The 23,421-nt window shown below is 41.5% G+C and overlaps 1 protein-coding gene across 1 annotated transcript in view; it reads left to right on the top strand.

Annotated features, from left to right (window-relative positions):
• LOC126471208 (dnaJ homolog subfamily C member 2) overlaps window positions 1-23,421 on the top strand; it is a 204,118-nt gene that overhangs the window by 110,852 nt on the left and 69,845 nt on the right. The window contains exon 5 of the mRNA XM_050099322.1: window positions 7,562-7,740. Coding sequence (XP_049955279.1) covers window positions 7,562-7,740 — 179 coding nt within the window. The remainder of the gene's footprint in view (window positions 1-7,561; window positions 7,741-23,421) is intronic.

Below are 23,421 nucleotides of genomic sequence, written 5' to 3'. Positions count from 1 at the left end.
CATATTTCACAAGTTGAGGTAGAAATCAGAACATCTACATACACAGTTACACACCTCAATAATTCACCACCCAATACTTGTGAAACAGCTCAAACGAAGGTACAGACACTTATTTTCATCCTGAAATGTGTGATTTTTTACTGGTAACATTTGCCCTTAAATAATAATGTTGTGTATTTCCTAGATTTCTTGGCTTGTGGCAAATTCCAATAACAACATACAGGGTGTTTCAAAAATGACCGGTATATTTGAAACGGCAATAAAAACTAAACGAGCAGCGATAGAAATACACCGTTTGTTGCAATATGCTTGGGACAACAGTACATTTTCAGACGGACAAACTTTCGAAATTACAGTAGTTACAATTTTCAACAACAGATGGCGCTGCAAGTGATGTGAACGATATAGAAGACAACGCAGTCTGTGGGTGCGCCATTCTGTACGTCGTCTTTCTGCTGTAAGCGTGTGCTGTTCACAACGTGCAAGTGTGCTGTGGACAACATGGTTTATTCCTTAGAACAGAGGATTTTTCTGGTATTGGAATTCCACCGCCTAGAACACAGTGTTGTTGCAACAAGACGAAGTTTTCAACGGAGGTTTAATGTAACCAAAGGACCGAAAAGCGATACAATAAAGGATCTGTTTGAAAATTTTCAACGGACTGGGAACGTGACGGATGAACGTGCTGGAAAGGTAGGGCGACCGCGTACGGCAACCACAGAGGGCAACGCGCAGCTAGTGCAGCAGGTGATCCAACAGCAGCCTCGGGTTTCCGTTCGCCGTGTTGCAGCTGCGGTCCAAATGACGCCAACGTCCACGTATCGTCTCATGCGCCAGAGTTTACACCTCTATCCATACAAAATTCAAACGCGGCAACTCCTCAGCGCCGCTACCATTGCTGCACGAGAGACATTCGCTAACGATATAGTGCACAGGATTGATGACGGCGATATGCATGTGGGCAGCCATTGGTTTACTGACGAAGCTTATTTTTACCTGGACGGCTTCGTCAATAAACAGAACTGGCGCATATGGGGAACCGAAAAGCCCCATGTTGCAGTCTCATCGTCCCTGCATCCTCAAAAAGTACTGGTCTGGGCCGCCATTTCTTCCAAAGGAATCATTGGCCCATTTTTCAGATCCGAAACGATTACTGCATCACGCTATCTGGACATTCTTCATGAATTTGTGGCGGTACAAACTGCCTTAGACGACACTGCGAACACCTCGTGGTTTATGCAAGATGGTGCCCGGCCACATCGCACGGCCGACGTCTTTAATTTCCTGAATGAATATTTCGATGATCGTGTGATTGCTTTGGGCTATCCGAAACATACAGGAGGCGGTGTGGATTGGCCTCCCTATTCGCCAGACATGAACCCCTGTGACTTCTTTCTGTGGGGACACTTGAAAGACCAGGTGTACCGCCAGAATCCAGAAACAATTGAACAGCTGAAGCAGTACATCTCATCTGCATGTGAAGCCATTCCACCAGACACATTGTCAAAGGTTTCGGGTAATTTCATTCAGAGACTACGCCATATTATTGCTACGCATGGTGGATATGTGGAAAATATCGTACTATAGAGTTTCCCAGACCGCAGCGCCATCTGTTGTTGAAAATTGTAACTACTGTAATTTCGAAAGTTTGTCTGCCTGAAAATGTACTGTTGTCCCAAGCATATTGCAACAAACGGTGTATTTCTATCGCTGCTCGTTTAGTTTTTATTACCGTTTCAAATATACCGGTCATTTTTGAAACACCCTGTATGACTTCCAGAGTGGAGATCTGAAACGGAGTGAATACAAGTCTAATGTTATGGATTGCATGCACTACAAATCAAGGAGCCACTGTTATATAGGTGCTATACCGACATTCCATCCTCCATGCTGTAGTCTTCACGTCCCACTATGTTTATTCACTATGTGTTCCAGGCATATGCCTGTTAGTATCTGAGTAGTTGTATTATTATTTTTTTTGTTGAGAAGAGTTTTCCCTTATTATCAGAGCCCTCTACTGCTCTTGTAATAAACCCTTGTTCTTGTTTACCTGTGTCTTATTATTTCTTATTGAGCATCTCCTCCTGGGAGACATAGCACTTTGAACCTTGAGCTTTCACATTAGCAGTTTCCTCCTTGGAAGAGAAGATAAAGAGGAAAATAAGAAGTGGTTCAAATTGTGAACGGAGGGAGAAAATGCTCAGAACCTTTCGTGTGTGTGTGTGTGTGTGTGTGTGTGTGTGTGTGTGTGTGTGTATCTCTGTCTCTCTCTCTCTCTCTCTCTCTCTCTCTCTCTCTCTCTGGAGTATTACTGTCAGAGTGCACCCAAATGACCTGAGCGATAAAACAAGCCCCTCTGTATCATCCTCAGCAGTAGCATATTAGAAATTGTGAATGTTAAACAATTTTTGTTGTTTTTTCATTTTCACTGAAATTTCAGTGTTGGTTGTGTTAATGTAGAAGATGTGTTGGAAGTACTTTTCCAATTTGTGGGAATGGTGTCAGATGGCGGGGATGGGGTCAAATGGTTTCTCAGGCTTCCAAGGCACATTGATGAAGTGTCTGTGCATTAAGTTACCTTCACATTGAAAACAAACTCCAAAAAACTCAGCTGACAATGGTTTTCAACTTACAGTTTACTTTATCTTTCAGCTATTGTCAACAGTTGTTTGAAATCGCAAGTTTGAAAAACTAGTTGAGGGAAGTTTTGTCTTGAGTTTTTAATTTGTGGTCAGTGAGCAAAAACATGGCAGAATTGGGTGACTGGCACATGCATGTTGCCGTATTGTCTGCTTTGTTTCTTCTGTGTGTTTACACAGTGGCGACTCCCAAGTGCTCCACAGAAGCAACTGTTCAGTTTTTATTAGAAATTGAAATTAGGAAACCTCTGTGGGATCTTGATTCAATAATTGTATAAATAAATTATTTCAATTTAACAGTGTTTTTATTTTAAGACAGTGACATCTACTATGTTAATTTGGGTCTTAAAATATATTTTTCATGCTTCCTTTCAGAGGGTAATGATGCTGTCAAGATAGTGTATCAGCATGTAGGTGCATGTATTTAAACTGTTTCCAGCAACTTATATTTTTAACTCAGAGGGTGAAGTACCTACCAACTACTATGGTAATCTGAGGCCTTGACAATAACTTTCAGTTCCTTACCTTCAGGTTGTGGGATGCGGGGAAGGAATTGAATATGTAGTATGAGCAGATAAGTGGATGTATTAATGTGTTAAGAATGTATAAAAAAGTAAAACAACAGTACCTACTTTTACAAAATCCTTGAGTACATTTACAGTAACCCAGCACCCTCTAGAGGTTCACTAATCTTGGCCAGTGATATTCAATGAGAGTACATTAAACTTTTATAATTGTCGCCCGTTGCCAAAAATCAAAGGGTTACAAGAAGCTGCTCTGCTGGTGATACTGCAACTCTAAACCTTGTGTCTTTCTGTTGAATATGTAGTGCTATTAGCTTCAAGAGTTCTTTGAATTGCTCATGCCATACTGAGAAAATTCTTGAAACTTTGCCCTTCTTCAATGTAGATATCCTCCAATACAGGATTATAAGCTCTGTGGGTTCCTCTTTATAATGAAACTTTCTAAACCCCATGCCTCTTTTTTCGGGTTGATTCGACCACAGGTATCTTTCTTTGGGTTGATTTTTGTGACAAAGAATTACATAAAGAATTATAGTACAGAGTGCTATTGCATCTTTGGAGCCAGAGTCCATTTTTTTTTTTTTTTTAAAGAAAAAAAGTCTGATGAATGTGTGTGTTTATAAGAGTTTGAAACTGTTGTCAGCATTTTGCAACAATTGTAGGTTTGCCAAACTTGCAGCAGTTGTGTGTTTCTGTTTGTTGGATTTGGTTTTCAGTGTGACAGTTGCCTCGTGCATTAATGTCTTGTTTTAGAGGTCTGATGTATAACAGTCTGAAGGATTAAGATCAGCTGAACATTCAGACCCTGGAACTGGTCCTCTACTGTTTATCTGTACCCATATGCAACCACATGTTTGCAGGGTTACATTGTGTAGCAAGTCCTTGTAGACAGTACCTGTAAGGCATGCTGGGATAATATGTGAACCTACCACTCAGTATCCTGCAATTCTATAATAATAATAATCTCGAATTGCCACTGTTGCCTAGCCTGGACTGTACCACAAGGATTTTCAAATCCCCACAAAAATTGTTAAATTTCCTGCTTGTGTAGAAGCAACCAACTGCAGTGACAAGATACAGGGCATGTATTTGGAATGATGGCATTTCAAATCCCTGCCCAGGCCTGGTAATTTAGGTTTTCCACAGTTTTCTTAAATTGATTAAGGTAAATGTCATAACGATTCCTTTGAAAGAACATGGCCGGTTTTTCTTCCACGTCCTCCTTCAGTCTGATCTTGTCCTGCGTCTCTAATGACCTGGTTGTTAATGAGATTAGAAATGTAGCCTAAAATTTTAAAGTATTTTTGATATATCCTTATAATACAGAATAAAACTTGCAAGTCACCTGAAAGATAATAGGCATTGCTGATAAGTGTCACTCCTTTTGATGGTAAGTTTCTATTTCTGGGACCGGGTTAGGTGGTTTTCTAGATGCACTGAATAGTTCTGGCAACAGAAACTGTTCTATGTGTACTAATAGCTATATGCATGGTTACAAGTTTTGTAGGACCTAGTAGGTGTGGCACATACGTTGAGTGGAGTGGATGATAGACTGCTACCACAGCAAGTGTGAGGTGGATTTGGGACAGTGAAAATGTTGGTTTTGAGCATGCTTTAATGTTGTAGATGTTACAGTATATAATACTCTTGACAAAAAGACTTTGTGAAGATAATGTCTTTATAAAAAGAAAATAATCATTCAAGAATTCATATCCATAAAGATATGGTTGGGCTGGCTTGTACATATCTTCAGTAGACACAGCTCTTTTACAACTGATAAGATACATACAGAAGTAAACAGACATTACTCTTATGTTTCTTAACCACAATGGCTAAACTGTCAATCTCTATATAAATTTAATAAAGTATCTCAGTCTTAATATATGTGAACTCAAGTATGAGGCCTGTTTTTTTTAAAGTAAGTACCGTTCTGAAATTAAAAAAAGACACTCTAAGATATCTCAATAATTTTATTTTTACATGAAAGCCTGTACCTTAATCTACTTTTCTACATAATTTCTGTCAATATTGAGGCACTTGTCATAATGTTGTACCAGTTTTTGAAAACCCTCCTCATAGAAGTGTGCCGCCTGACTTGTTAACCACTACATCACCACCGTTTTGACTTCATCATCATCTTGAAGACGCTGACCGCTCAGGTGTCTTTTCAAGTGCAGTAACAGATGGTAGTCACTGGGTGCAAGATTGGGGCTGTACAGAGGATGATCTAGAATTTCCCATCGAAAAGATGTGATGAGATCTTTGGTCTGATTCGCCATATGCGGACGGGCATTGTATTGCAGCAAAACGATGCCCTTACTCAACTTGCCACGTCTTTTGTTCGGAATTGAACAGCGCAGATTGTGCAATGTCTTACAGTAAGCTGCTGCATTGATTGTCTCATTATGAGGCAGAAATTCCAAAAGCAATACTCCTTTTCTGTCCCAAAGAACTGTGCACATGATTTTCCCGGCAGAAATTGTTTGCTTAAACTTCACTTTTCTGGGTGAATCTGAATGCCGCCATTCCATGGACTATTGCTTTGATTCTGGTGTGACGTAGGCCACCCATGTTTCATCACCCATAACAATTTGGCTTAAGAAATCATCATCGTTGTTGTGGTACCACTCAAGGAAAGTCGATGCAGTGTCTAAACGTTTGGTTTTGTGCACATCCGTCAACATTTTCAGTACCCAGCGTGCGCACAGTTTTCGGTAATTCCAGAGCTTGGTCACAATGCCATACAAAACACTATGAGAAACATTAGGAAAGTCGTCCCGCAAGGAGGAAATCGTAAAGCGTCTGTTTCCTCTTACCTTAATGTCCACTTCCTGCACCAAATTTTCATTACCAACCGAAGGATGCCCACTCCGTTGTTCATCATGCACATTTGTGCGGCCATCTTTAAATGCTCTCAGCCAATTTTTTACCATTCCATCACTCATAATGTTTCCTCCGTAAACTGCACAGATCTCACGATGAATATCGATTACTTTTAGGCTTTTAGCACTAAGAAATCTTATAACAGCCTGAACTTCACAGTCGGCAGGACTCACGATTATCGGAGGCACCTTAAACACTCAGTACACAATGTAAACAAGGAAGAATCAGACTGTAATGGCGTCAGTGTGTAGACAACAGATTTAGGTACCCAGTGCACATGCGCAGAACACCGACTGCAACGCTGCGGCCGCGGTGTGGCAAAACGGTACTTGCTTAAAAATCACACCTCGTATTTACAGTAGTAATGTGTACTAATTTGTCTTTCTCCTGTTTTTGTTTTATATCTATGTTTACATAAAATTATGAAAGTTGGCATGTAATTTCTGTGCAGATTAGTTATTCTTCTGGCATACTTGTAACAGGAAGTGTGTCAGTGTATAGTACAGTATTTTGAATTTCATCTGCATCATATACTAATCTAACACCCAAACCTCCAGATGTCGGACATTCAGATCGATACCAAATGTTCTGTGTCAATAAAGTATCAACCAAAACACCGATTTAGTTCATGCTGTCGTCCATAAGAACAGGCATAAATGGTAATTAAAAGTAACACCAGAACTACAGAACACAGAAAAGTGTACCGCTGAATCATTGTTCCATAGATCTTGTGTGGGTGACTTGGTCGAGCGGAGGTCGTCATACGAAAGGTCCCGCATTCCACCCTGCTAGTGGCAAATGTTTTAACTCTTCATGCATATAATAATAATAATAATAATAATAATAATAATTGACTGCAGATGGGAGTGCCGCCATACATCAGATATGCGTGTTGTGGTTAGAGTCTCGTGTTTGTGGAAAGACAGGACGAAAGGCCATTTACATGTCAGGAAAATGTTCTCAGCAGGGTTTGAGCGCATGACATATGACGGTGAATGCTCTACCAACTTTTTTTCTTTAATCCCATTTTGTTCATTACACTTGTTCGGGGCAGACGTCCTGTGACACCTGTTCAAGTTCATCATTGATCCATTCACTCAGTCTTTTTATTACAGAGGGCAGCTAACCACCTGATCAAACACGGCGAGCTGCTGATCCAGCACCAACTCATCCACGCAGGATCTACAAAACAATGACTCATAGATACACTTTCCCTGTGCTCCGTAATTCTGGTGTTACTTTTAATCATGTTTATGCATCTTACACTTGATGACAGTACATAACACAAACTAAATTGGTGTTTTGGTTGATACTCTATCAACATACAAAATTTGGTACCGATCTGAGTGTCTGACATCTGGAGTTTTGGGTGTAAGTACGTGTTGAAATGAACCTGTGAATGTAGTCAATTTCATTCACATTCAGGGATTATGATTATCTTTCCAATTTCTGCCCTCTTTCTGATATTTTTTAAAAATTTTGTTTTATTCTTAGAACCCATTATCTTTTCTCTAGGTTTTTGCAGAGGCTTTTGCCTTAGAAGCTCGTTTCTCAGAAAAGTTGCCTGTCCCTCCAATAGGCGGTCCAGATGATCCGAGAGAGAGCGTGGAAAAGTTTTACGATTTTTGGTACAACTTTGAGTCATGGAGAGAGTTCTCGTACCTTGATGAAGAAGACAAAGAGAAAGGACAGATGTGAGTATCTCATTAATACTTTGAGATTGCTTTGTAATGGGAGAATTATGTTGGGGCAGATTTTTGAGTGATAATATGATGCCGAATTAATCCATATTATTTAATCTCACAAACAGCTCAGTCAATGTTAGGAACAGATACTGTACAGAAAACATTGTAAGTAAGTTGGACTTGAAGTTTTCAATTTTGAAACCAGGGGTGAAAAGAGAACACTGTTATTTAATGTCTTGCAAGTGCTACAATACACATACATTGCAGGCCAAATAATCCATACTATTTGGGACTCATGTTTCCCCGTGCTACCCAACTATAAGATCATCATATACAGAACATTACCTCCTTCCACCCCTCCTCCGCCCCCCACTCCCAAATAAATTCCGAGTAAGAAAATTAAAAATATCTACCATAATGAGTTTAACATATGATTCGATTGATAGAGAATCTCTGTTATCAGTCCTTGAAGAAATGGGTTTGGATAAGAAAACAACTAATATTATAAAAGCGACCCTTACAAATACATATTCGAAAGTTAAATTTATGGGCGTACTATCAGAACCCTTTGAAATAAAAACGGGAGTGCGACAGGGCGATGGGCTCTCACCGTTGCTGTTCAATTGTGCACTTGAAAAAGTAGTCAGAGAATGGAACACAAATATTAAGAGTGGTATAAGACTGGGTTGCAAAAAGAAGAACCTTAAAGTAAATTGCATTGCTTTTGCAGATGATATGGCCCTGTTTGCTGAAACAATGGAAGAAGCACGGGAGCAAATCCTTGAACTAAAGAGACAAGCAGCTAAAATTGGTCTTCACATCTCCTTTGAAAAAACTAAGATATTGACAAACATCAAGCACTCATGTAAATACCTCAAAGTTCAAGAACAGAAGATTGAAATAGTAAACGAATTCAAATATCTCGGAGAATGGATTAGTTGGAATGCTGGGAACAGCAAAGCAATGGAATCCAGAAAAAATAAACTTGAATTGGCCTTCCAACTAACAAAAAATACATACAACAAAAAATCCCTTTCATGGGGGTCCAAAATTAAACATTACAAGACAGTGATTAAGCCAGAAGCGCTGTATGCAGCAGAAACACTTAACATGAATTTCAATGGCCAAATGGAGAAACTTGAGCGAAAGGAAAGAAAAATTTTAAGAAAAATCATTGGGCTAAAATTTCAAGACAATGAGATTATATACATCAAAAATGAAACTCTCTACAAGAAAATTGAAAAACTTTCAGATTCTATGCGAAAAAGGAGAATAAATTGTTATGGTCATCTTCTCAGAATGAATTCCAACAGATTAACTAAAGAAATCTTTGACTTCTTCTGTAACCGAAACGAAGCCCAACTGGTTTAAAGAAACTGAGAAAGACCTAGTGGAATTAAAGATTTCAGAAAATTCACTTATTGATCGAACTGCTAAATTAATTACTAAAGATGAAAATATAAGGTTCCAAGACAAAACCACACAAAAGTCCAAACCCTTCATCTCGGAAGAAGAGAGGAGAAGAAGATCAGAAAGAATGAAGAAATACTGGGCCCTAAAAAAAGAACAACGCACAAAGAAATGATTGATCCAGCGTACCCCAAAGAGGGTGAATCGAAACAAGAAGAATGAAGAAGAGTTTAACATTGTGTACTGTAAACTTACACTAAATGTTAGCTGCTTAAACTATGGTAATAAAAGAAAGTGTAAAATACATAGAAACAAAAGGTTTAATATCAAGGACTGCCTAAGCTAATGATCTGTGATACAGTTTTCTTTACCAGCACCACCATTGTCATCTTCATCTTCATTTGTAGACCTATTGCTGTTTCTTCCTTGCCGATCCTTCTCTCACATTACACCGTCTTTTGAGTCATCCACAGAATTGGATATGCAGCACTTTTTTTAAAAAAATCCTTCTACTACATATTTTCTGGAAATCCAACTCTGGCAATAAGTATCAATTTCTCATCAGATGTACTGAAGGGTTGTTTATATTCCCTGACAGAGATGGGGCGTGATCTGCTCGAAGAAGCTGTTCGTTCTTTTTAGCAGCTTAGGTGGTTTCCTTTATGCAGATTTCCTGCTTACAGTATTGAAATTTGGAAATAACACCACTAGGAGTTTGTAATATGCCTTTGTTGGTCTTTCATATCAGTTCCTTAACTTCCTGTGCAAGAAATCCAACATGAAAATTTCCCTCTTGTTAATCCTTTGACTGCTACACATTTGCTCACTGCATTCCATGGTGAGTGCAGCTTTGTTGTCACCTAATTCTGGTACCAGCACTGAGAGATTGCTTTTGGGTCACTAACTGCAACTGGTTTTGCTGCAGAGCCCAGCTTGTACGGTACTGAATATTTGTACAGTTCTGGGTGTGACAACCCCATCTGTCACCTTGGGTTTGGCACCTCCAATAAAAAATAAATGCAGTTAATCTGACACCTAAAATTTTTCATTTTAAAGCTACTACTATCTTACTTCTTGTGTGCCAGGAATGGATGATTGTCTGCATTTGAGCTTTCTTTGAAGCAGTTATGCATAAGTCTTGGTTTCTTGAATGGAAGTTATGAAATAAATGCTGTAGAAGTGAAAAATTCAAACCTTTCCTGTTCATCTGTGCTAACACAATAGCTCTTCTGTAAGAAGACATCAGTGTACTTGAGATCTCTTTATAAGTTACCATTGTATTTCAATAGCCGGTCCCAAGCCCAGTTGAAAAAGCAGGAGGGGAAGGAGTAACACCTCATTAAAAAACTTTGGTTCACCTGGCCCGGGTGATAGTACCTCGTGAGGGCCCCTTACCAGGGATACGGTGAAGATCTCAATGGCAGCGAAGGCAGAGAAGATGGACTTCGGTACAGCAGAGCTGGCGGACGAGGCACTTTTTCTCTTTGGGTACAAAAAGAATACAAGTAGCGACTGTACCCCAGAGGGGCAGCTACAGACAGCGTCTGACTCATAGTGAGCGGCTGATTTTAGGCTGGGCATCCTACTGCCTATGTGGAAAGTAACAGGAAACTACCACATTACATTCGCAAGCAGTACATGGTACGTCTCTCCATGTGAAAGTTTCCGGAGTTAAAACTTCCCCTCATTCAGATCTCCGGGAGGGGAACCCATTGAGAGTAGACATATTTGAAAGGAAGAAGGGACAGTGAAGGAAGGAAAGATAAGGATTGAAACATGGAATGTGAGGACACTACTGCAAGCAGGAAAGCTAGAGAATGCAAAACAGGAGATGAAAAGGAACAGATTAGATGCCCTCGGTTTGTGGGAAATGCCTTGGGGAGAGAATGGGGAGATAGAAAGTAGAGATTATAAGCTCTTTTACTCAGGAGAAATCAGGAGTATTGAAAATGGAGTAGGAATATTGATAGGGCAAAAGCTGAAAAATAAGGTAATGAAGGTACAATATATTGGTGGAAGACTGATGATGTACGACTGAGGGGTAGTTCAAAAGATTTGGTGTTGATACAGGTATACAGGGTGTTACAAAAAGGTACGGCCAAACTTTCAGGAAACATTCCTCACATACAAATGAAGAAAAGATGTTATGTTTACATGTGTCCGGAAATGCTTAATTTCCATGTTAGAGCTCATTTTAGTTTCGTCAGTATGTACTGTACTTCCTCGATTCACCACCAGTTGGCCCAATTGAAGGAAGGTAATGTTGACTTCGGTGCTTGTGTTGACATGCGACTCATTGCTGTACAGTACTAGCATCAAGCAAATCAGTGCGTAGCATCAACAGGTTAGTGTTCATCACGAACGTGGTTTTGCAGTCAGTGCAATGTTTGCAAATGCAGAGTTGGCAGATGTCCATTTGATGTATGGATTAGCATGGGACAATAGCCGTGGTGCGGTATGTTTGTATCGAGACAGATTTCCAGAACGAAGGTGTCCTGACAGGAAGATGTTCGAAGCAATTGATCGGCATCTTAGGGAGCACGGAACATTCCAGCCTATGACTCGCAACTGGGGAAGACCTACAACGACAAGGACACCTGCAATGGACGAGGCAATTCTTCGTGCAGTTGACGATAACCCTAATGTCAGCGTCAGATAAGTTGCTGCTGTACAAGGTAACGTTGACCACGTCACTGTATGGAGAGTGCTACGGGAGAGCCAGTTGTTTCCGTACCATGTACAGCGTGTGCAGGCACTATCAGCAGCTGATTGGCCTCCACGGGTAGACTTCTGCGAATGGTTCATCCAACAATGTGTCAATCCTCATTTCAGTGCAAATGTTCTCTTTACGGATGAGGCTTCATTCCAAAGTGATCAAATTGTAAATTTTCACAGTCAACATGTGTGGGCTGACGAGAATCCGCACGCAATTGTGCAATCACGTCCTGAACACAGATTTTCTGTGAACGTTTGGGCAGGCATTGTTGGTGATGGCTTGAGTGGGCCCCATGTTCTTCCACCTACGCTCAATGGAGCACGTTATCATGATTTCATACGGGATACTCTACCTGTGCTGCTAGAATATGTGCCTTTACAAGTACGACACAACATGTGGTTCATGCACGATGGAGCTCCTGCACATTTCAGTCGAAGTGTTCGTACGCTTCTCAACAACAGATTCGGTGACTGATGGATTCGGACCAATTCCATGGCCTCCACGCTCTCCTGACCTCAACCCTCTTGACTTTCATTTATGGGGGCATTTGAAAGCTCTTGTCTACGCAACCCCGGTACCAAATGTAGAGACTCTTCGTGCTCGTGTTGTGGACAGCTGTGATACAATACGCCATTCTCCAGGGCTGCATCAGCGCGTCAGGGATTCCATGCGACGGAGGGTGGATGCATGTATCCTCACTAACGGAGCACATTTTGAACATTTCCTGTAACAAAGTGTTTGAAGTAATGCTGGTACGTTCTGTTGCTGTGTGTTTCCATTCCATGATTAATGTGATTTGAAGAGAAGTAATAAAATGAGCTCTAACATGGAAAGTAAGCGTTTCTGGACACATGTCCACATAACATATTTTCTTTCTTTGTGTGTGAGGAATGTTTCCTGAAAGTTTGGCCGTACCTTTTTGTAACACCCTGTATATGCCAACAAGCCAGCATAGAGATGAGGAAGTGGAATAATATTATGAGAAAATACAGGAACTCTTCGAGAAAGAAAATAGATATGCCTGCATTATCATCATGTGGGACTGGAATGCAGTCTTGGGTGAAGGAAGAGATGAAGATACAGTTGGAAAATTTGGATTAGGAATAAGAAATGAGAGAAATGAATGACTTATTAGTTTCTGTAAAGAAAATTCATTAGCAGTGGGTAACACATTATTTGCAACATCACAAAAGGAGACGTTTCACATGGATATCAAATTTGAATAGGGAACGGTATCAGTTGGACTACATAGTGATACAAAAAAGGTTTAGGAACTGTTTGAAGAATGCCAAAGCTTACCCAGGAGTGGATATAAATTCAGACCACAACCTGGTAGTGGGAGAAATACAAGTGAGGTTGGAAAAAAGTCTAGTGAGGTAAAGCAGCGGAAAGACTAAACATAGAAATACCCAAAGAGGTAGGAAAGGCATCAGATTTGGTGAACAGATTTATGGAAAAATGGGAAAGAGGTACTGTTGATGAAAGTGTTAATGACAAATGGATAAAAATGAGGGAAGGACTCATGGACTCTGCCAAAGAAGTACTAGGAATTAGAGTATCCCAAAGTACCAAGAAAGAATGGTTAACAGAAAACATGTTGTAAAAGATGGAAGAGCGGAGAAAGTGGAAAAATGTAGAAACTGAATAAGGGAAAAAGAGGTACAGGAAACTGAATAATGAATTAAGAAGAGAAACTGAAGAAGCAAGGGAAAAATCGAAGAAACAGAAACGTGACAAAGTAGAGAAAGAGGGAAAGTATGAAATGATGTATGGACTGGCTTGTGAGATAGTTTTTGAATGTAAAAGAAAGAGGAATAACATGGAAAGAGAAAGAGCGGATGGTACTCTAACACAAGAACCACAGGAGGTTTTGAACAGATGGCAAGAATATATTGAATGTCTGTATAAGGGGGATGAACTACAAAGCAAAATTAAGGCTGAAGAGGAGCAATATGAGCCATAAGATGGAAAGGGATTCACCACTTTGGAAGCAGAAGTAGAAAAGGAGATGAAGAATAGGAAGGCATGTGGAATTGATAATTTGCCAGCAGAACTGATGAAGAATCTGGGAAACAAGGCAAGAAAAGAAATAGTCTACCTCTGTAATGAGATATATGACAAAGGGGAATGGTCTGATGACCTCCTTGCTACAGTTATGATACCAATAGAGAAAAAGAGAAACACTAAAAAATGTGAAGAGCATAGGACCATCAGTCTAATTTCTCATGCAGCTAAAGTCTTGCTGAGAGTGGAGCAGTTCGGATTTAGAAGAGGAAAAGGAACAAGCTATGCTACTGACCTGTTAAGGACGTTAGGGGAAAGATATAGGGAAAAAGGTAGGGAAATCTTCGCTGTTTTTATAGATTTAGGAAAGGCTTTTGAAAGAGTTGGTGGAACAAGCTGATGGATATTTTGAAGAGGAAAGGAGTAGATTGGAAAGAGAGATGACTGATACAGAATATATATTTACACTAGAAAGTAAGGATAAGGATTGGAAATGAAATGTCAGAAGGAAGCAGCATTGGACGAGGTGTTAGACAAGGTTGTTACCTTTCCCCACTGTTGTTTGACGCATACCTTGAAGAGATTATTGCGAAAGGCTTAGATGGGAAAAGAGGAATATGTATTGGTGGAAAGAGTACTGTATTTACTCGAATCTAAGCGGCACTTGCATCTAAGCCGCACATCAAAAATGAGACTCGAAATCGAGGGAAAAAAAATTTCCCGAATCTAAGCCGCACCGGAAATTTGAGACTCGAAATTCAAGGGGAGAGAAAAGTTTTAGGCCACACCTCCAAATCGAAACAAAGTTGGTCCATTGTAATATGAGACACAATTTAGGTCGAATGAATGGCGATACAGCTACAGTAGTTTGGTTCGAGTCGTAAGCTTAGCAGTTAAGCTTTACCAGGTAGCCATTGCTATGCGTCAGGCGCTCCGTCCGTATTTATACGGGTACCCTTCCTTTTTCACATGCTTCGTCTGGTTTGAATTGATTGCTTATTTTTCTTTGATCTGATAAGTGCCGTTATAGGTGTTTACGTCACTTTAAGCTGAAAATGCATTATTGTATTGTGTCATGCATTGTTTGTCACATTCTGATAATGAGTGTTTACGGCCTGTCGCCGCTGGCGGCATAGCTTGCTTTTGTGCGCACTACCGCTGCTTACAATTAAAGAGAGAGAGAGAGAGAGAGAGAGAGAGAGAGAGAGAGAGAGATCGTCTCATTAGCGAAACAATGGCAAGAGACTGCTATTTGTTGTTACTTACACTGCTGCTTTCTTTGATAATGATCAACAAGAACTAAATAATAGACTGCGTATGATAGAAGATGTTCTGAATGAGAATTCAGCGAAAATTTTTCTCCGTTTGAAAATCTTTGAAAATCTTTGCAGATGCCTCTTTAGTACATTACATTCTGCACAGAAATTAGGGTCATCTTAGATTTAAAAATCTAGTCAATTGCCGTGCTTAATTTCTGACTGTATCACTATTAGGCATAAGAATAATGCGGATATAAACATGACATGATATGTATATTCTTCCGCGTTTGCTGTTGTCTCACTCTAGTTTCGTAGTTTATTAGGCAGACAGGATTTAAATGAGATAGCAGCAAACACGAAAGAATACATGGCAAAATCTTTATATTCGTATTATTCTTACGGTGGAGAGAATACTGCATGTGATTCACAATTCAAAAAGTTCCTATTAGCAACCATCTCTTCTTACAGGTAGGAAAGTTTCAGAACGTAGAGTTGGCCATATTGACAAACATCACAAACAGTCTTGCCATTTGGATTTTCGTAGTACATTGAAATGCTGCTACATTCAAAGATGAACAATACGGAATTTGTATTTACTTCATTGGATAATGTATGAAAATGCAGTGGTCAAAACTCAGGGCGGAGAAAAAAAGCTCGTCTTCCACCTTTTTTTTTTAATTTATTTACTGACGCAGAGGTTTTGGCGCCAGTATTTATCATTGTGCCTGCAAAACGTGCCTGTGTAGCACTACATATACTCGACGGCAGAGCCCGCATCTCGTGGTCGTGCGGTAGCGTTCTCGCTTCCCACGCCCGGGTTCCCGGGTTCGATTCCCGGGGGGGTCAGGGATTTTCTCTGCCTCGTGATGGCTGGGTGTTGTGTGCTGTCCTTAGGTTAGTTAGGTTTAAGTAGTTCTAAGTTCTAGGGGACTGATGACCATAGATGTTAAGTCCCATAGTGCTCAGAGCCATTTGAACCAACTCGACAGCAGATGTTGGTTGTGGCGGCATCTACCAACATTTTTCAGAACTTCCGCTTACCTTGCACTCGATTCTAAGCCGCAGGCGGTTTTTTGGATTACAAAAACCTGAAAAAATGTGCGTCTTAGATTCGAGTAAATACGGTATAGAATGTGTAAGATTTGCTGATGACATGATATTAGAGGCAGAAAATGAGCGGACAGTGAATAACATGCTGAAAGATTGGAATGAAGCTTGTGTGGAATATGGGATGCAAATAAACACAGCAAAAACAAAGAGTATGGCCATCGGTACAAGATGCAGACTGTCCAATATTAAGATAGGACAATCTACCATTAGTCAAGTAAGTGCATTTAAATATCTTGGAAGCACAATAACTGAAGACTTGAGATGTCACCAGAAGGTGAAAACTCGAATTGCCATAGCAAAGGAGGTATTCAACAGAAAGAGGAGACCCTTTATGTGGCAAATTAGATAAAGGTCTAAGGAGAAGGCTTGGCAAATGTTATGTTTGGAGTGAGGCACCATATGGGGCAGAAACATGGACGCTGAGACGAGAGGATGAAAAAAGGTTGGAAGCATTTGAGAAATGGGTGTGGAGGAGAATGGAGAGAATAAGCTGGATGGAAAGAGTGAGCAATGAAAGAGTATTGGAAAGGGTTGGTGGAAGAAGGTGTGTGCTGAAGGTTGTAAGAGAAAGGAAAAAGAACTGGTTGGGACATTCTTTGATAAGGGAGTGCTTGCTAGCAGATGCTTTGAAAAAATTGGCTTGTGGGAGAAGACTGAGAGGAAGAAGGAGATTCAAGGTGATAGGCAACGTAAATGGAAGAGGAAATTATGCAGACCTGAAGGTGATGGCAGAAGACCGGACAGCCTGGAGAACTACCATGTGAAAACCTGCCTTTTGGCAGAATACTGCTGATAATGATTGTATTTCAAGAACATAAAGCCAATAAAATTTCTCTAGGCAACTTCCAAAACCAGATAATGAACGTTTCTGAATTCTTTTCATTGGTGTTCAAATACTAGTTGCATATTGGGAATAGGCAGTTACATACAGTGTTGTTGCATTGATGCAGTGAAGGCTGTGCTTTTAATTCTTGTACTGCATGTATTAAATATATGTTACAGGTCTGAGAGCTGTGAGATTTTTTCCATCCTTTTATTTTTTGCATAAGCCTTGAAACATGGCAGAACACACAGTGGTACATTGCGTTTTGGGCATTCATACCTAGTTTCTTGGCACACATTGTTATACTTGGAGTGTTCACTCTCAGTAACATTCTTAAAGTGCCTCACAGTAAATTGTAGAGGGCTGACCCCATAAAAGCACTCTTCCTCTGCCTGCTTTTCTGTCTTTTGTAGCATAAACTTCAGCTGTTTCTATTATCTGAGAGAGATGAAACTCTTCAGTTGGCATTTTTTACCCTGTTACTACTTGAGAATTGTACATGAGCATTTAAAATGAACAGGACAGGTCGAATATTTGGAAAAAGAACTTTCTATACCACTTCACAATATATCCCCCCCCCCCTCACACACACACACACACACACACACACCTTTCCCCCCTCTCCCAGGGCTCACCACTCTTTGGTGAGCTTGTGTTTGGCTACCATGGGGCCACAGCCTTTGGAGCACCTTTTCCCTTCCATGCTGTGTGTCTGTCCTCCTGTTATTCTTTTTCTCCTCCCTTGGGGAACATGTCTGTAATATTTTTGGGAATGTGTTATGAAGTTTTAGTAGCCTGACATCAGAACAGTCCTACCTCTGTTTTTTTTTCTTTCTTTCTTTCTTCGTTTTCTGTCTCCTGTCCTTCCTCAGTTTTGGCATTTGAGGTTCCTGTTTGTTACTTCTTCCTCCCTGTGCTCTCCCAAAGCCCCCCCCCCTTCCCCCATGTCTGACATGTAACAGGTGACTGGGTAATGTGTAATTCCCAGCCCCAGATCGACAGGTAGGGTACGCACATACTCTCTGGTACAGGCCAAACCCAGAGGGGGGGGGGGGGGGGGTGATTCCCTCAACTGTTATCTTCCCACCCAAACTGCCAATTGGTTCCTCTGTTAGGAGAATGGTGGTATGAACAATCACCTAAGGTGGGTAAGCCCCCCTCTGAGAGGACAGTCAGTTGGAAGTAGCATGCCATCGGAGATGCTGGCAATCATGGGTGATTTTTTCCTCAATGAGCCAATCACCATCTCAGTCTACGTCTACTAAATGTAAACGGAAGGAGGCTAAAGATTCCAAGACTCTCCCAGCTGCTCCTCGGTTCCTCATGGTATAATGTACTGAAGGAAGTCAGTCCTTCGCTACGGTTAATCTGTTTATTATTCAGAAAGGTGTTGATGCAGTTACCTACCCTGTGAAATCCTGCTCTCGTTTACGTAATGACACTTTGCTTTTGAAGACCGATTGTAATTCTGAAGCCCAACAACTGCTTGAAGCTTCGCTCCTCCACAGCTATGCTGTTCATGTCAAGGCACATCAAATGCTGTATTACTCACATGGCGTTACTTACACTTGGCTGCTCAATGGCCTGACCCAGGGAGAAATCCAAACTTAACTTTCTGATCAGGGCATCACTGCAGTCCATCGGGTAATGAAAAAGGTTGATACACCCTTAGTGCCTATGTGCACTCTTTTTCTCATGCTTGAAGGAGTAGTGCTTCCATCAAAGATCAAAGCTGGCTGTGAAGTCATCATGGTCCAACTGTACATTCCAAACTCAATGTGTTGCTACCATTGTCAGTGGTACGACCACAGTTGAATGTCCTCTCGGAACATGGCCAAATGTGTTATTTGTGGTAGGGATGCTCATGAGGGTGATTGCACGCCTCCTCCTTCCCACTGTATCAGTTGCAATGGTGACCGTGCAGCCTCATCCCAAGAATGTCCTGTGTATCGAGATGAGTGGGCTGTCCAGGAGATCTGGGTTAAGGAAAAAGTGCCTTACCCTATCACTTGCAAGTCGTTGGCTAGTCGGAAGCCATGTTTTACCATCTGGCACTTACAGTACTATTCTTGCTAAGCCTTGCTCCACAAAGGATACTGACATGCAGATTTGTGACCTCAAATTCAGCACTGTAGTTGTAAAATTGCCCACTGTCATGGTAACATCCCTGTCTCCTTCTCCTCCTGCAGCAGACCACCAAACCTTTGCCTCCGGCAGCAAAATCACCTGATACACAACCAACAGGCCGGAAAGGACAGATGGAATAGTCACGTAAAGACTTTTTATGTCCCTCCAGCCAACAAACATCTGAGTCATCATCTGCCATTCGCAAAGACTCTAAGAAATCAGAGACAAACAGTTTTCTCCTCTGCCGAGTGGGAGATCCTCCACAATGGTGTCCCATGTGACACTCTCACCTGGCTAACCTCTGTTTCACCGGCGTGCACTGACAACCGTTTTTCTGCCCTAGAATATGCAGGCTGACACGGTGAGAATGTCGACATCTCTGAGATCTCATGGAACAGGAACCTCCAGCATCTGTGCCCTATAGCAGCGATTCTTCAAAGGCTGGTAATCAGCAGCCACCAAGATGACAACCCTTCATTTTTTTCCTTCCTCCCTTTTCCCCGTCATGACTTTCCTCCAGTGGAACGTTCTCGGCATTAGATCCAACAAGGAGGAAATGGCTGCTCATGGAATCGCTGTGTCCACTCCTTTTCTGCCTCCAGAAAACAAAATCCCACCCTCACGACTGCTTTGACCTGTTTCCTGTCCACATTGACCTTCCCCCTGAGGAAGGCACTCCATCTCATGGGGGAGTCGGGCAGCTCATCTAGAATGATGTTCATAGTCAAACCATCTCATTCAACGACCTGATAGCAAGCTGTTGCAGTCCGCATTTTCTTTCCTTGCTTTACCTTTTCTCTTTGTACCATCTACATCGCTCTGTCAATCGGTGTCACCAGTGCAGACTTCCTCCGGCTTAGTGGCCACCTTCCTCAACCCAAACACTGAAGGATCCACATTCCTTTCAGATTCCATGCACACCTATTCCGGTTTGGACCTCTTGTTCTGCATTGCACAGCTTGCCCATCATCTCGGGTGGTCCGGTCTCTGACATGTCCTCGAGTAACTATTTACTGTTCTAGCTCTTTGCTCACTGCTACCCCACCTACATATAAACGCAACTGGCAGCTTTCTAAGGCCGACTGAAAGCTTTATTCCTCCCTGGCGACCTTCAATGAACAACACTTCCCCAGTTGTGATGATCAGATAGAATACCTTACAGGTGTTATCCTTACTGCCACAGAATGTTCCATTTCTCGTACTTCACCTTTACCATGCTGCATCCCGGCTCTTGGTGGACTGAGGCATGTTGCAATGCAACTCGCGTGCGGAGACATGCTCTACATGTTTTTAACATCCTACGATGGTGAACTGCCTTAGTTATAAACAGTTGTGTGCGTAGTGTTGCTGCATTCTTTGCAGTACATCTACATCTACATACATACGCCGCAATCCACCATATGGTGCGTGGCGGAGGGTACCTCGTACCATAACTAGCATCTTCTCTCCCTGTTCCACTCCCAAACAGAATGAGGAAAAAATGACTGCCTATATGCCTCTGTACAAGCCCTAATCTCCCTTATCTCATCTTTGTGGTCTTTCCGCGAAATGTAAGTTGGCGGCAGTAAAATTGTGATGCAGTCAGCCTCAAATGCTGGTTCTCTAAATTTCCTCAGTAGCGATTCACGAAAAGAACGCCTCCTTTTCCTCTAGAGACTCCCACCCGAGTTCCTGAAGCATTTCCATAACACTCATGTGATGACCAAACCTACCAGTAACAAATCTAGCAGCCTGCCTCTGAATTGCTTCTATGTCCTCCCTCAATCCGACCTGATAGGGATCCCAAACGCTCGAGCAGTACTCGAGAAAAGGTCGTATGAGTGTTTTATAAGCGGACTCCTTTACAGTTGAACCATATCTTCCCAAAATTCTACCAATGAACCAAAGACGACTATCTGCCTTCCCCACAACCACCATTACATGCTTGTCCCACTTCATATCGCTCTGCAATGTTACGCCCAAATATTTAATCGGCGTGACTCTGTCAAGCGCTACACTACAAATGGAGTATTCAAACATTACGGGATTCTTTTTCCTATTCATCTGCATTAATTTACATTTATCTATATTTAGAGTTAGCTGCCATTCTTTACATCAATCACAAATCCTGTCCAAGTCATCTTATATCCTCCTACAGTCACTCAACGACAACATCTTCCCGTACACCACAGCATCATCAGCAAACAGCCACACATTGCTATCCACCCTATCCAAAAGATCATTTATGTAGATAGAAAATAACAGCGGACCTACCACAGTTCCCTGGGGCACTCCAGATGATACCCTCACCTCCGATGAACACTCACCATCGAGGACAACGTACTGGGTTCCATTACTTAAGAAGTCTTCGAGCTACTCACATATTTGGGAACCAAACCTATATGCTCGTACCTTAGTTAAGAGTCTGCAGTGGGGCACCGAGTCAAATGCTTTCCGGAAGTCAAGGAATATGGCATCCATCTGATACCCTTCATCCATGGTTCGCAAGATATCATGTGAAAAAAGGGCGAATTGCGTTTCGTAGGAGCGATGCTTTCTAAAGCCGTGGGCTGCTGCATGGACAGCAACTTCTCTGTCTCAAGAAAATTCATTATATTCAAACTGAGAATATGTCCGAGAATCCTGCAACAAACCAATGTTAAGGATATTGGTCCGTAATTTTGAGGATCCGTCCTTTTACCCTTCTTATATACAGGCATCACCTGCGCTTTTTCCCAGTCGCTCCAGACTTTACATTGGGCAAGATTTTCACGATAAATGCAAGCTAAGTAAGGAGCCAATGCAGTAGGGTGCTCTCTGTAAAACCGAATTGGAATCCCATCAGGACCTGGTGATTTATTTATTTTCAACCCATTCAGCTGCTTCACAACCCCAGGGATGTCTATCACTATGTCCTCCATATGAGAATCTGTACGAGACTCAAACGGCGGTATGTTTGTACGATCCTCCTGCGTGAAAGATTTCTCAAATGCTAAATTTAAAATTTCAGCTTTCGTTTTACTGTCTTCTGATTTTACGTAAGACCAAAATTTCCTTGGGTTTTCAGCAAGATCTTTTGCTAAGGTATGACGGTGGTAGTGGTTGAATGCTTCGCACTTCGCTCTTTTTACAGCAGCACGAATCTCTACTAACTTTTGCCTGTCCTCACTCTCCCGATCTTTCTTGTACCATGAGTGCAACTGCCTTCGCTTCCTGAACATTCTCCGAATTGCGCTGTTAAACCACGGTGGGTCTTTTCCGTCCGTAACCCACTTTTTCGGCACATATTTGTCCAATGCGTGATTTACAATATATTTAAAATTTGCCCATAATCCTTCCACGTCCATTGTACTGGAAGTAAACGAAGTTGATTCATTTACTAAGTGGGATGCTAACAACTGCTTATCTGCTCTTTCTAGTAAGAATACTCTCCTAGCCTTGTGACCAACTTTTTAACTTTCGTAACCATAGTCATAATGACATCATCATGATCACTAATCCCTGTCTCAACACTGACACCGTTGATGAGGTCTGGTCTGTTCGTGGCTACCAGATCTAAAATATTTCCATTACGCGTTGGCTGTCAATTTAGCTGCTCAAGACAGTTTTCGGATAATGTGTTCAAAAGTAATTCACACGACGGCTTGTCTGTACCACTTGCAGTGAATCCATAGACATCCCAGTCTATACTAGGTAGGTTGAAGTCGCCTCCGCCTAATATAGCATGATTTGGGTACTTCTGCGATACAGAATGTAGACTCCCTTTGGATGATTCTAGAACTGTCACGGTGCAACCTGGTGGCCGGTAATAACACCCCACAATTAACTTTATTTCCCCTAGCCCTGTTAAACGTGTCCAGATGACTTCAGAATCACACTCTACTTCGACCTCAGTAGACACAATATTTTTGTCAACTGCAATGAGTATACCACCTCCTATGGTGTCTAATCTGTTTTTCCGATACACGTTCCAATCCTCACTAAATATTTCAGAACTTCCTATCTCAGGGTTCAGCCAGGTCTCAGTCCTGAGAATAATTTGCGCGCCACATGCTTCCTGGAGGGTAGTAAATTGAGGAACTTTATTCCGAATGCTCTGAAAATTTACTGCTAATATCTTGATAGCTGGAGTGTCTTTACACTGAGCAAAAAAGTCAGCTGGCTTTCATTTACTAGTTCATTTAACAGTTTCACTCCCTCTTCTGTTATGTGGGCCAACCTCTGCTGGCACTCTGGAACCAAGGTCCATCACCCAGATTCCA

Source organism: Schistocerca serialis, chromosome 3 (genome assembly GCF_023864345.2).
Source record: "Schistocerca serialis cubense isolate TAMUIC-IGC-003099 chromosome 3, iqSchSeri2.2, whole genome shotgun sequence".
In the NCBI taxonomy this organism is placed as follows: Eukaryota; Metazoa; Arthropoda; class Insecta; order Orthoptera; family Acrididae; genus Schistocerca; species Schistocerca serialis.
The sequence above is the reverse complement of the archived record's forward strand: the minus strand, read 5'-3'. Positions and strand labels throughout refer to the sequence as shown.